The following is a 14632-nucleotide window of genomic DNA, read 5'->3' on the forward strand; positions in this document are numbered from 1 at the left end:
TTTTTCCTCTCCTTTTTTCTTTTTGAAGTTAGAATCAGTTTTCCTCTTGTGTGTTTGTTTTTGATTGGCTGGAGGGTTATGTTTCTTACTTTCCCATCTCTTTTTTGAAATTTAATGCCACCACAGTAGTTAGTGGTTTGGGCACGACAAGATAGTGATGCGCCGTGTACTCGGGGCTTGGTGTAATTTCTGACCGTGTTCCTCTGAACCTTTTGTCCTTTGTCGTTCGTGGCAGTATTTGTTTTGGCTAGCTAAATTTCCTGCCTCTTCTGCGGTGGGTCACTTTTTCCCAAGTTTCTTGTGGTTTCGGCCATCCAAAAAGGGGGGTGTCGTAGAGCAGGAGTTTCCCGGTTTCTTTTCTTCTTCTTGACATTGAGTATTCCAGTGTTGTTTATCTCCTTCCCTATGTTGCGATCGGATGTTTAAGGGCGCGTTTGGTAGGAGAATTTTTTTTGTTTTTCCAAGATTTTTTGATTGGGAAAATAAGAATGCATCGTTTGGTATATACTTTTTAAAATTCTTTCGGAAATCTGATTTTTCCGAAATTTTATTTTGTGTGTAATTTTTTTTGAAAAATCATTCAGAAATATCATTCAAAAGGTGATATTTTAGGATTTCTATGGTAAGGGAAAATTTAATACAACTAAATAGAGTATCAAAAAAATTAACTCAATGTTTCAAGGAATATGTTAGTCTACCAAACAATTTTTTGATAACATTCTCAGAAAACTCATTTTCTGATCATATTCCTGAAAATCGTGATTCCCGGATAAAAAAAAATTTATCCTCTATCAAACGTCCCATGAGGATTTGCTATTATGTTGAGTTTCTCTTCTATCTAGCTGTTTGAAGTTTCCTGAGTTCTAGTGATGGAACCGCGTTTCAATTTGAGTTCCAATCAAAAAGTTATATGTGTATATAATTTTCTTAATTTTAATTTCATCATATTATAGTATATTTAAATTATATTAAATACGGAGCATCTGTGTAGAAAACACCAAGAAATGTTATAAGTTTATTAAATATTTTTTAATTTTACTAAAAAACACTTATTTTTTTTAGGCTATGTTTGATAACGTTTTAAAAACAGTTTTTTGGTTTTAGGAAAAAAAGAATTCCATTTAGTAAAGCCTGTTTTGTCAAAAATAAATAAATTAAAAACTGTAATTATTTTTTTATTTTTAGAATCAAATTTAGATAACAAGTATGAGTTATTTCTGTTTTTGTTTTCAAAACAAAAACAAAATATAAAAAACACTTAATTATTCTACAAATCAGTTTAAGAAAAAAAAAATCAAAACATAATCAAACGGGCCTTAGTTTCCTGAATTCTTTGCAAGACTGACTGGTGTTCTTTGTCATTCTTCTGAGTTTATTACTTGTAACAAGTAGTTAATTGAAGGACAACGTAAATAGAACAAAACAATAGTGGTTGAGTCACTCCGTTCATCATGCCTTGGAGCGTTTGAGCATTCTTTTAATTTGTTGGAATTACTACTGTTCTGGCCAAGAGCGCGAGCATTTAACAGTGATGAAACTATTCTTTTGTCACTGAATGAACGGTCACAGGTTCAAATTGGGGAAATAGGTTATCTGCAAATATTGTAAAGATAAGTAAGGAACACGTTTGGACAAAAAAATCAGACTGTCACACCAATAGTAAATTTTGCCAAAATGGCACGCAGTGAAAGCTACAACCACACTGTAGCGGATGCTACAGAAGAAGAATTATGCAGAAAAGGAAAAGAGGAGGAGAGGAGAGGATTGAGAGAGAGAATAGAGATTTGCCAAACTTTTCTGATATCCTTTTCATTACCACTACTTCACTTATATATCCAAGTTGGTTACAACAAAATAGTTAACCACAATTATAAAAAGGAACTAACATACTGTAGTAACATATAAAGGAAAATTATAATAACAGAAATACTAAAGCAACTAAACTATAAGACTGGTACTGATGCTCTTTTGGTTGGATTATGTGTTGCTACATTCCTCCGCCCTTCAAACACAACCTCGTCCTCGAGGTTGAGGTGACTGCATTATGAGAGCCAGCTACCTCAAGCACATAGTGAAGCACTACCTTGACAGAAAATATCATGAAGAACAGCGATTGAAGCATACTTAAAATGTAAATCTGAGATGTAGCATGAATTAATATATTTATACACGAATTGACAATTGCTGTAGGAGATTGATGAATCAGCTGAAGCAATGTCTTTGCCATAAAATCATGTCTATTTGGTCTTGTATTGATCAATAGCCACCATAGAATAGAAATGGTATCAGTATTTTTAGCATAAGCACATGTAGCCACACTATAAATGTGTAGATTCGGGAGGATGGTTGTGGAGAATGCCTTTGTTGTTGCTGATTCAGATTCAATAACTTGAACAAGCTCATCCAAGTAATCAGGTTGCACATGTTTATATTCAACTGAATCATATAATGCCATAAGGGTATTTGAAACTGAAGCATCCAATTCAAGTCCCCATTTGATCCAACACCAGCTTGGATATGAACTCGTTATACTAGAAACGGAGAATGTTGAGGCTACCGTTACATTTCTCCTTGTCATATAAAAATAGGCAACTGCCTTTAAACAACACTCATTGTGGCCAAGACTAGAGAGCTTCAAGTTCCAAAAGGCCATATTTGTATCGAGCCTGAGTTGAAAAATTGAGCAAGCAGTATTGATTGCAGTATATTGTGCAGACATATTGACAAGCAAATTGCCAATGGGAATCCAATCATCAACCCAGGCATTGTGAATTAGGTAAGCATGAACCTGTGGACTCTTTCTCTCCACGTCCTTTAAATTTAAAAATGCAGTAAATGCACAAGCATAGGGACCAAACGTTTGCACAAGCATCATTATAGCACAATTTGTTAAACCATACCTGGCAAACCCATTGACCAGCACCAAAACATCATGCAAATAGTGCAAGAATCCATATGTCTCCATCATGGCCAACCAAAGCTCAAACAAAATGGACATGTGGTCAACCCGAGAGTAGGCAGCAGTGACTGAGCTACAAAAATTATTAGCATTAAGCCTGTAGAGAAACCCTATAGCTTCCCTTTGTATGCTTGAAAATGGCTTGAAAGCAGGAATTACATTTCCTCTATGACCATTACCCGAAATTATAGAATCCCAGGATACAATAGTTTTAATTTTTATGTTACCTAAAATACTTCCAGCAACATCAATGGAAGCCAAGCAATTCTCTTGGCATGCTGGCAGAGCACCACCAATAGTACAGTGGTCTGGTAAAAGGTCAACAAAAAGAATTCCTATGAGTAAAATACTTGCCTCTGTCATTTCAAACTTTTTGATCAAAATCATCAGAGGTGACACAAAGTCCCTTATGACACAAAAGAGTCGATCAAAAGTGTTCCGAAGAATCCACCACTTCAAAGTCCATGCACGAATTTTGGTTACAAGTCCCAAAAGTGTGTCCAACAAATATCTCATCATCAAAATTGTAGATGATGTACAATTAGAATTGCAATCTAATTTTTCAAAAGTATAACATTTAGCCCGCCATATACCATGGACAAAGCTGCTCAAGTACATTTCCTTGCAAATCATAATGCATGGATAAAATTTATCTCCTGACAAAGAACCATTGAATTCCTCACTAAAACCAGCATAGACATAGGGAGTCAAAGATTCACACCAAAAGGGAATCTCGTCAATGAGAGATTGGCATTGCACAGCTAATGGGGCAAAGTTGTCCTGCATTAGTATTGCTAAGTAGTGAAGTGTATGGACAATTATCTTAACATGGTGAAGAACATGATGATTGGACTCTAACATGGAAGAAGCCATAGTAGTCCTCAGGTCCCAATCAAAAAATTCACAGCAATCCAAAGTTGAAGCATGGATTGTCAGACTGAGTTCCTCATGGGGTAAAACCTGGATCTCTGGGAGCAAGACAAATAGGCATGTGTTGTAGTTAAGGCCAGCAGTGACATTGCAGAATGTCAATTTGCACCAAATAAATTGCATGAGGTATGGTTCATATCTCCTCTCAGTCATTTCATCAAACATTTGGGTTGTACTCTCAACAACTCCAAATCCTTCAATTTCTCTAACAGCTTCAAACCTTGGGTTCATTGGACCTTTGCTTTTGGTGGCATAACGAGAAGAAAACAGATTTGAAGCTGAGGAATGCATGAAAAACTTTCTATCACTAGGTAAAGGTTCGTTGGGCTCGCCGACCATCTTCACAGAAGTGTAGACAAACCATTCTACAATGTATACTAAATGATGCACTTCCAACCTCGCATGATAGATCTCTTCTGGTAAAATTGAATAAGGATTATGCACATCCGAACACGCCATAACAGATCCGCCATGACGAACACGAAAATAGAAAACCTGCATTGCAGAACAATATGAATGTGCTCCTGAGTTGAAGATATATGCAGCACCATCAATGCAACTCATGAATTTCATCCCAAGGAGAAAAACACAATCAAGTGTTGAAAATTTTCTGAGCGAACATAACAGCGAAAACAAATTAAAGCAGATAGTAGAGTCGGGCGGCTCCGGTAAGGGAGGCGGTTTGGAGAGCCATCGCAGAAATTGCTTTTCCGCAACAATGTCACCATTATTGCAATTCCCGTTGGATAAGATGAAGCCCAAACAAAAGACGAAACCGAGACATAGTGTCGTGCAAGGGTCCACAACCCTATCCTCCTCAAGATCTGAACAATCGGTGGTTCCCAAAAAGTTTATCGGCCCCACTCGAGGAGATTCATCAATGACCGTGTCCAATTTGTTCGGGAGATCACAAATCAATTTTATGGCACTGGACTGTCTTCTCCCAATAGAGGGAACTAAGGGTAGATGATGCAAAGGTAGATCATGCAGAGAGGGATTAAATGTAAGATCCCTGTGAAGGTGGGTTTCACATTTCACGAATCGGTGACGCCTCACTAAGAATCCACGAAATATCCTTTGAATCCTAGTAGCAGCTATATCTTCCAGAAGATTAGAACAATGAGCCAAATTATCCCTAAACTGATTGAAATCAGCTCGCATCTCCGCTCGAGCTCTTGCAAAATCAACTCGCATCTCGGCCCAAGCCCTTGCAAAGTCAGCACACGATTTGGTAAGGGATCGGTCGAATGCATGAAGTGCGATAGTGATATCATCCCAGCGTGATGTAACGGTAGGTGAGATTGAAAGGTGAGATTGGGGATCAATGATTTGTTGGGGAAGAGGATGAATGCTACTTCTAGGTGTGGAGGAAGAGTAGCTCAATGAAAGCACCATTGTAGCGGATGCTACAGAAGAAGAATTATGCAGAAAAGGAAAAGAGGAGGAGAGGAGAGGATTGAGAGAGAGAATAGAGATTTGCCAAACTTTTCTGATATCTTTTTCATTACCACTACTTCACTTATATATCCAAGTTGGTTACAACAAAATAGTTAACCACAATTATAAAAAGGAACTAACATACTGTAGTAACATATAAAGGAAAATTATAATAACAGAAATACTAAAGCAACTAAACTATAAGACGTACTGATGCTCTTTTGGTTGGATTATGTGTTGCTACACACACACTAGTTCTGTCTACTACCAAGGAAACTCCTAGTCCTATTCCCACCTGTTTTATAAATATAACTGTTCTAACCTCCATGCAACATTTGTGAGAAAGATCCAGCACGTACCTGATTAAGACAACGAGCAACAACCTTCCGTTCAGCCCTGTATCTTGGATTGAACAACTGCTAATCTACAATTTTTTTTTATTAACGCACTAAAACTGTATGTTTTAGCTATATGTACTTAGGTAATATATGTATTCCATGTCTTCTAAATGTGACTGTCATACCAACTTTTCGTTTAGTCATTAAACACTGCATCTTTCTCTGATAAGAGCAAAAAAACAGAATTCGAACCTCATTGTTACTGAGTTGATTTACATTGGTGAGCTACATGACACTTACGCTTCAATCGACAACATATTACGGTTACATATCAGAATAGTTGTTAGAACTTCAATGATATAATGACCTAATGACTGAGGATGATTACACAAACACCCGTTCATTCTGTGGAGAGCTTGCAAAGCGAAGGACACTGAGGAAAAGACGCTCATTGCAAGGAATACAGAGTTTTGAATCTGCAATGAAATCATATTCGTCCTGAGCTTGATCCAGCAAGGCCTTGAAGAGTGGATGATTGAGTAATGTAATCTTGATGACAAATCTCTTGTGGTTCTCTCCTACATAGACAACCAAGTGACCCTTTGGGACATCATTGGGGATGGAGTCCCTTTTATGCATGGAAGACCACATAGCCCATTGGCAGCAGTAATCGCATGCAGCACAAGGTATGACACCACTCCCCATTTTCTTCCACTTGTTAAGGCACCTTCTCAAAAACTCCCCCTTCATAGTTCTCGGCTATGTGCTGAGATACTGAGAAAGACAGAGACGGAAGGAGGCAGAGAAATAGAGAAAAAGTACATGGTGACCTTGCAAAAAGAAAAAGGTTTATATAATTGCGGCATGGGAAAGGTACCAATGCTCTGCGGCATGAAAAGTAGCTTATGCTGATACAATTATTGTTGATATATCAATATCCAATATATATTATTTTAAGTGTGTCAGATACTGACAGTTACTCACCTTGCTCGTTAGCTCCTTTAGGACATTGCACCTTGATATGAAACTGTACGAACATGCAACTTGCGGTACAGTGATCAAAATGTCCTGGGCAAAAAATTTATCCAAAAACTACGCGTACATTTTACCAAACTATCACGTGCCGTAATTCGCTACGACCGGTAGCGAATCACGTTCACCAATGATTTTGTGACACATGACACACTTTCACAGGTAAAAACTGACGTGTCATAATTCGCAACCAGTGGTAGCGAATTTGGTCTGCAATATGACCATGTGTCACGAAATCATTGGTGAACATAATTCGCTACCAGTTGTAGCGAATTATGCCACGTGACAGTGTGGTATAAAGTACTGTTCGCATGATATTTAGATAAAAATTATAACAAAAAGTGACATTTTGGTCACTGTTCTGCAACTTGCAAGTCAATTATATATGGACTTGCAATTTCTCATGTTGTAGGAAAAGTTGAAGTTTTCTTGCCAAGAAAGAAAGAGATAGAGATAGGGCCCATCTTAGAGAAAAAATAAAAAAGTGGTTGGTATGGACATCGAAGTGAGGGTGGTAAGAAAAAAGACTTCTCCAATTGCGGGAGAAATCTCTTTCCCAATATATATATATATGTATATATAAGATTAAAGTTTCTCATGTTGTAGGAGATAATTTTATTTTTTACATACATATAAAAATATGTGGAGCCCATGTAAATCTATGTGAAAAGAAAAAAGAGAAAAAGAAAACATGAGTCTCATACACTTTTATATGTCTATAGGAGATAGAATTGTCTCCTACAACATGAGAAACATTAACTTGTACAATATATATATATATATATATATATATATATATATATATATATATATATATAGGGTTTAGTGAGTATCTAGTGACTTGATGTAAATTAGGTCCAGTACACTATATTCTCCCGCGAGAATATAATGCACAAAATTTTTTGCCTATGTTTTCCCGGGAGAACACCTGCAGAACACCATTGTAATGTTTTTGCACTATATTCTCGCGGGAGAATATAGTCAAAATTCATTCACTGGACAGTCCAGTGACTGAATTTTGGATTTTTCGATATATATATATATATTGTAGGGGTTAATGTTACTCATATTGTATGAAAGAATTTTATCTCACATACATATATAAAGTTTGTAGGACTCATGTGTGGGGTTATATGAGGGGAAGAAAGAAAAAATAAAAATAAATTCCATATACTTTTACGTGTGTGTATAAAATAAATTTATTACCGAAATAATAAACCCATATCGTAATGCTTAATTTATCATACTTTTGAGTTTTAGATCCTACGGATTATCAGAATTAACAATTACTTAAAGGTCTACTTAAAAAAAGACACATGACTCTAATACAATGTTAATATGTTATAAACTAATTTCCTTCCCAGGATGCAAGGATTCTGTCTTTCTCTGTAATTCTTGAAGACGGTGCTTGATCACTGACCTTTCTAAGTTCTTAAAAGTTCAGACCCCACAACTTGGGAAGGAAAAGATAAGATATGCATGAGGGATGGGATGAGTTTCTTGGATGAAGTGCGAACCCACTTATTTCTCATTGAATTTTGTACTTTTTTCATATCATATGATTCTGTTACAAGAGGGAGAAAATAAATATAATCTTTTTTAATGAACCTATATAAATAATAATAAATTATTTTATAATTATATTTATATTTTTATCTCTCGTAGAATAAACATAAAAAAAATCCAAATACATGAGATTGTATAGATATAGCAATTTATTCCAAGAGCGGTTTCAGATTTTGAGTCGTAATTGTTGAAAATTTTGTACTGTTAGTGCTAAGTGTTAAAGCTAAACGTCCGCGAGACAATTGGACTTTTAGTGCCAGATGATAATGGGTCAAATGAAGATGGAAATGAGTAACGACCTGGATACTGGACTATTTGGTTTGAGGTTTATCAAGGGAGTGAAAGTGTGAAACTACTTGATTAATAATGTTTCATGAGTGATGGAAGATTAACTAAATTAATCAGCAACTTTTTATGTAGAATGTTGGTGTCTTTGTCAATTTCAGCTGCTTTTTCTAAGCATGTATTGATGTGAATTTATTATTCTTATTTGGACTGGATTCAGCTTGCTACTTAAGCTGAATAATCTTGACTTTGTTTTGTGCATGTCGATCTAAGCTTACAATTTGTATGGAACAGAGAAGGTACTATCCGTACAAAAATATTACTTTTCAGTCTTGTAGTATCAATATCCTGCAAATGGGTTTGTGATGAGTTTTACTATCTTTGCTTCGCTCTCAGGCATGGGCTATGCATTGCATAAGGGATGGAAGAAAATATCTATGGTTGCAGAGAGGAGAATGGATGTCACAGTTCGTTACCCTAACTTTGACTCTCGGTATACGTGATATGTTTGACTTGATTCCCTCCTTCAGTTTTCTCATTAAAAAAATTCACTGGTCTTTAGAAATCTTAACTAGGATATTGATTTTCATTAGTTTCACTTTCAAGTTTCAACCATGTGATGATAGATCTTGTAACGTTGAGAGCTGCAAGCCCAATATGTCCCCAAGGAGTGGATGAGAGTTGCTATATGGGTAAAATCGTTAACTGAGATATAGACATAGACCAGGTTCAACGGCAATGTCCCAAGAATGCAGTACTAATCTGCGAAGTGGGGGAAGGGGAGTGATGACAAGGGCTTAAAGAAAATGACAGAGTAACGACACATAAAAGATATCCCCTTTGTCTAGTGAGGGAGGGGTATTTATAAGTGGAGAGGATGCCCTTTTCACATGGGAGGGTGAGCCGAGTCAACTCTCCTTGGGGGGTGTCATGGAGGCCTGACATTGCTGTGGCGCCAGCATTGTAGCTTCTGTTATACTAGTGGTAGTCACTGCTGCTATGTCTGTATAAGGAAAACTTCTATTTGGGGGTATGAAGAGACTGTTTAGGGCAATGGGCATCCCAAAATAAGATATTTTGATGTTTACCTTGGGATTACTGCCCCGTGGGGGATAAAAGAGAAAAATGTTGGTAGTTTCTGGTCAGCAAGACTGACACGGATGGCGGGAGGGAGGTTTGGGCCTCTGTTCTGTCTTAGTGGGCCGATCGGCTGTGGGCCATCCAGAACAGATCTTATCATTGTAGTGCCATGAATGTTGCTTTTGATGAAGGTTAACATAATACAGCAAGTTTAACCAAAAGTAAAAAAAAAAAAAACAATCATAGAACTGAACAACTAGTAATAGGAAAGTTCTTTTTGCCACAATTTTTTGGTCGAGAAAGAATGAGGGAAAAGGTGGGGTAGTTTTTAATATCTTAGTTTTCATTGTATAATTACAAAATTAAATGGGAGATGGAAATTTAATTTTGTTAAGAATAACATTCAACATTTTTAGTACTGAAATAGTTATAGTTGTGGAAGATGGGTTTGAGATTCCCTTTTTCCTAATCCTCTTTCAGACAGATGCTCACAAATATGATTGAGAACCAGGTTACTGACTCCTTTAACATAAATGTGAGTTGTGCTTGGTTGGTTGAAAAGAATAGCATGTAAAGTTTGACACATCATTTGCAGTAAACTGCCAACTGTTTTTCAGATGTTAAGAAGGACCAGAGAAAGTACATGTTTTTGAAAGGTCTTGTGTGGGATCTTGTGAATTTACTCACAATGTAATAGAAATACAATGTTTATTCAAATATCATATTTGAAAAGTCCAGATTCCCATACAGAGACTTCTGAATTCTGATCACGTCACAAGCAGAGCACCAAGTCCAAATAGATGAAAATTTAATGAACAATGAACTTGATTTTTTTCCCATAAAAATTTATACCTGGTAGTTAACCAAAATAACCAAACAGGTGGAAAACTGAACGAATCCACAAACTGTCACAAACAAAAGTCAAACTCCAATTTTTAGAAAATTTGTTCATACTATAATTAGTTGCTTCGCGATCTCTGATTTCATACTAATTTACTCTCCCTTCCTATTTATATCTAATAACTACTATCTCCTTTGAGTAAGAGGGTCTTTTTGTCTATATCTTGAATTGAGTTCTAGAGAGCAATGCTATTGTTACTCTCCATTAGATCATGTATGTGCTGACTATGAAGCACCGACACTTCAAAAATCCTTACGTGTCGTATCCGACACTCTCCGACACTCCACCACGCGTTGTAGAGACTCAAAAAAAGGTTCAAATGATGTATTGTGTTGCATTTTTAGTTCCAACTATTAGATTCGTTGGTTTACGATTATCATTTTATTGAGTTTAATATAAATATTTAAGATATCTTATGTTTTTTTTTGTAAAATTGATGGCTATTATAAGTTTAACTTCATTTTTTATTAAACTATTGAATATTAAATATAATATACACTACATAAATTAAAAATATTATTTAATATCAAAACGTGTCCTAACGTATTGAAATCTAACATTTTTTAGAATTAATGTGTCAGAATATCATATCTCGTATCCTGTGTCGGTATCGGTGCTATGATGTAACAGCTCTACGTACACTGAAATCCAGAGGCGACCTGCGCTACATTACAATAGTAATAAGAGAGTCTTCCATGATAAGGTTCATGAGGGAGCTTAAGGCTTCTAGACCAAGCAAGGGACATTGTGCGCACGTTTGGGCCATGAGGCTCATGGGTGGGTGAGCTAAGGTGTTATGTGTTATGTGTATTAAGAGTGAAAGCAAACTCAAGGCACTTATATACTATGCCATCCATCAACCATTTTTATGCAATGAAATTCACATCCATTTTGTTATGTAAGGAGAAAGAGCAAACCTAAAACATAAGGCTCCACAACTTATGGAAAAAAAATTAGTACTCCTGTCATAGGTATAACGGACCAATGAGAGTGCACTATATCAAAAAATTTAGTACTCTCATCGTAGGTATAACGGATCAATGAGAATGCACCACATCAATTACATTTTTCTAAAGAGAAAAAAAAATAACTTTTGTACTTTATACTATGTACTCTTTGAAGTACATTGTGTAAATTCTTCCGTCATACCAGTGATCAATACTCTCGTCGAAGTGAAAGTCATTTCCCAAATTACGAGCATAGAGGTGATAATTATCTTTATATTTTTTCAAAAAAACCGTTTCCCATACTCATGTGATCTTTCGGTACAAGGAGCAATGTTAATGCATGCTCAAGCTAGCTGATAAGCACCAAATACAATTTAGAAAAATACTGAAAGAAATTGTATTAAGCAAGAAACAACGGCAATTCGAGGTTGCCGGCAACTCCAGAAATTACAAAGGAAAGAAGAGAATTCGGTTATCAGTCATTGAACACCTACACCATATTCCTCTCCAGCTATTTAAAGCAATTACAAATTGATAGTTGGTGATTGGGCTGATAAAGGATCAAGGCCCATTACCATATTAGACTACTACTAACATAATTTGGTCTGGCTGTAGCCCAAGGACCCTGGCCGTAGCCCAAAGACCCTAATGACACTAAGGTGAGTCATTCTCTCTCCATTTGCCACTTCCCTACCCACGTGTCCCCATGACAAAGTCTCTTGTCCAACTAGCTTTCCTTCTGACCCTCTTTCCCCTTCTTATGACTTGGTCTCCTTCTTCTCTCCCAACGGTGCCATCGTCCTCTACCACGTCTCCTTGTTCTTCTCCGAGATTCCCTCCACCGCCTGCATGATTGAGGCTCATATCATTTCCCCCTTCCCTTAAAGAATCGATCTTGCCCTCAAGATCGAACTGTGGCTAAGCCTCCCCAAAGTCAGCGAGTGACACCCAAGAGGTATCCTCCAAGGGTAATCCTTTCCATTGAACTAAGATCTGCAGGTCAGATCCCTTTCCTGTCGTCACTGTCCGAGAGCGCACAATAGCCAGTGGTTCAGTCACCGGGTGGTTCTCCCAAGTGGTCTCTGGTAACGATTGTGGGTGAAAGAATGAATTTTGGCGAAAGGCTTTGAGCAGCGACACATGGAAAACAGGGTGTATTCGAGATCCTTCTGGAAGTGCTAACCGGTAGGCAACCTGACCGATTCGCGCCGTAACTGGGAATGGACCATAGTACCGACGTCTCAGCTTGGAGTATGTCTGGTTTCTCACCGATTTCTGCCTGTACGGTTGGAGCTTGACCAAGACTTGGTCACCGACAGCAAAGTGAACATCCCGGCGGTGCTTATCAGCCTGGTTTTTCATGCACTGACGGGTACGATGCAAATTATCTCTGAGGCTCCGGATAATTGCATCCCTTTGTATCAGAAGGTTGTCCACAGCTTCAATAGAAGATGTTCCCCCATCGTATGGCTGCAGAGCAGGGGGTAATCGTCCATACAAGACCTGAAATGGTGTTGTTCCAATTGAGGAGTGAAATGAAGAATTATATGAGAACTCAGCCCAAGGTAGGTACTTCGCCCAACTCTTCGTACTCTCCATAGTATAACACCTCAAATATTGTTCCAATCCCCGGTTTGCCACTTCTGTTTGTCCATCGCTCTCACGATGGTTGGCAGTGCTGAAATGGAGACGGGTTCCACTCAACCGGGAAAGCTCTTGCCAAAATTTGCTGAGGAATACACGGTCTCGGTCAGATACAATGGATCGGGGAACACCATGGTGTCGACAGATGTCAGAGACAAACACTGAGGCTACCTTGGAAGCTGTAAATTCTCCAACCAACGCGGAAAAATGGGCGTATTTTGAAAGACGATCGACAACAACCATAATGGTTGTTTTACCTTCGGATGGGGGAAGGCCCACGATGAAGTCCATGGATAAGTCATCCCAGACCGCGTGTGGAATTGCCAACGGCTGTAGGAGTCCAGCAGGGGATAGGGGCTGATATTTAGTGACCTGGCAAATGGGGCAGGTGCGCACAAACTCTTGTACATCGTGCTTCAGGTTTGGCCAATAATAATGGGTGGATAAGCGATGCAGCGTTTTGCGTATGCCACCATGTCCTCCAACTACTGTTGAATGGAAGGTGTGCAACAAGGTGACCTTCATGTCTGAGTTGCTGGCAAGGACTATTCTGCCTTTGTAAAAGATCAATCCTTCTTTCAGATGGTAGTGTTCAAAGCCGTCCATGTGCTCTGCAATGGCTGTGGTTATGCGTGTTAATTCAGGATTACTTTTGACTTCAGCTTTGAGAGACTCCAACAGGGGATTGATTAGAGTTGACATGGCCAGAAGTAATGGTTGTTCAAGAGTCTTATCCTTCTCCCCTTCATGTACACGGGACAAGGCGTCTGCCACCTTATTGATAGCACCAGGGTAGTATTCTATTGTGTAATCATATCCCAATAGTTTCACCAAAAAACGTTGCTGCTTCGGAGTCTGAATGACCTGGGCCATCAGTTCTCTTATACTGTGCTGGTCAGTTCTGATTGTGAATTTGCTCCCCAACAGGTATTGGCGAAATTTGGCCACCCCTTCAGTTATGGCAAATAGCTCCCGCACGTAGGTGGATGATTGCTGCATCTTGGGAGAGAGCTTGCGGCTGAAGTAGGCAATTGGCCTATTTTCTTGACTGAGAACAGCTCCAACTCCGATCCCAGAAGCATCCGTAGTGAGGACAAAAGGCTTGCTGAAGTCTGGTAAAGCCAGCACCGGTGGGTTTGACAACACCTCCTTCAATTGTTGCATAGCCTGAGCTGCATCTGGGTTCCACCTGAAAGCATCTTTCTGAAGCAAAGTAGTAAGAGGTGCTGCAATATGGGAAAAGCCTTTGACGAATTTCCTGTAATATCCCGCAAGCCCCAAGAATCCTCGCAGCTGCTTCACGGTGGTGGGTGCCTGCCATTCCATGATGGCTCTTATCTTGTTTGCATCTGGCCTCACTCCTGTAGCTCCCACCACATGCCCCAAGTATTCCACTTTCGGTTGGGCAAAGGAACACTTTTCACGTTTTGCAAAGAGTTGGTTTTCTTCCAGGCAGGCTAGGACTTGTTGCAGATGTCTCAGATGGTCCACTAAAGTCCTGCTGTAAACCAAA

At 38.4% G+C, this 14632-nt stretch overlaps 1 protein-coding gene across 1 annotated transcript; it reads right to left on the reverse strand.

Moving 5' to 3' along the window:
* Nucleotides 1–6048: 6048 nt before the first annotated feature.
* Nucleotides 6049–6414, reverse strand: LOC133291482 (protein SMALL AUXIN UP-REGULATED RNA 12). Its single transcript, XM_061489748.1, has one exon. The coding sequence runs from the start codon at nucleotides 6412–6414 to the stop codon at nucleotides 6049–6051; it is 366 nt and encodes a 121-aa protein (XP_061345732.1).
* Between the last annotated feature and the right edge of the window lie 8218 nt (nucleotides 6415–14632).

The sequence above is a fragment of the Gastrolobium bilobum genome, unplaced genomic scaffold (genome assembly GCF_033153095.1).
Source record: "Gastrolobium bilobum isolate Gb01-03AN ecotype WA unplaced genomic scaffold, APGP_CSIRO_Gbil_v1 utg3161, whole genome shotgun sequence".
NCBI classification, from domain to species: domain Eukaryota; kingdom Viridiplantae; phylum Streptophyta; class Magnoliopsida; order Fabales; family Fabaceae; genus Gastrolobium; species Gastrolobium bilobum.

What these genes read in the sequence shown, in the direction of transcription:
- LOC133291482 (XM_061489748.1), bottom strand. Translation starts at nt 6,414, where the DNA reads ATGAAGGGGGAGTTTTTGAGAAGGTGCCTTAACAAGTGGAAGAAAATG.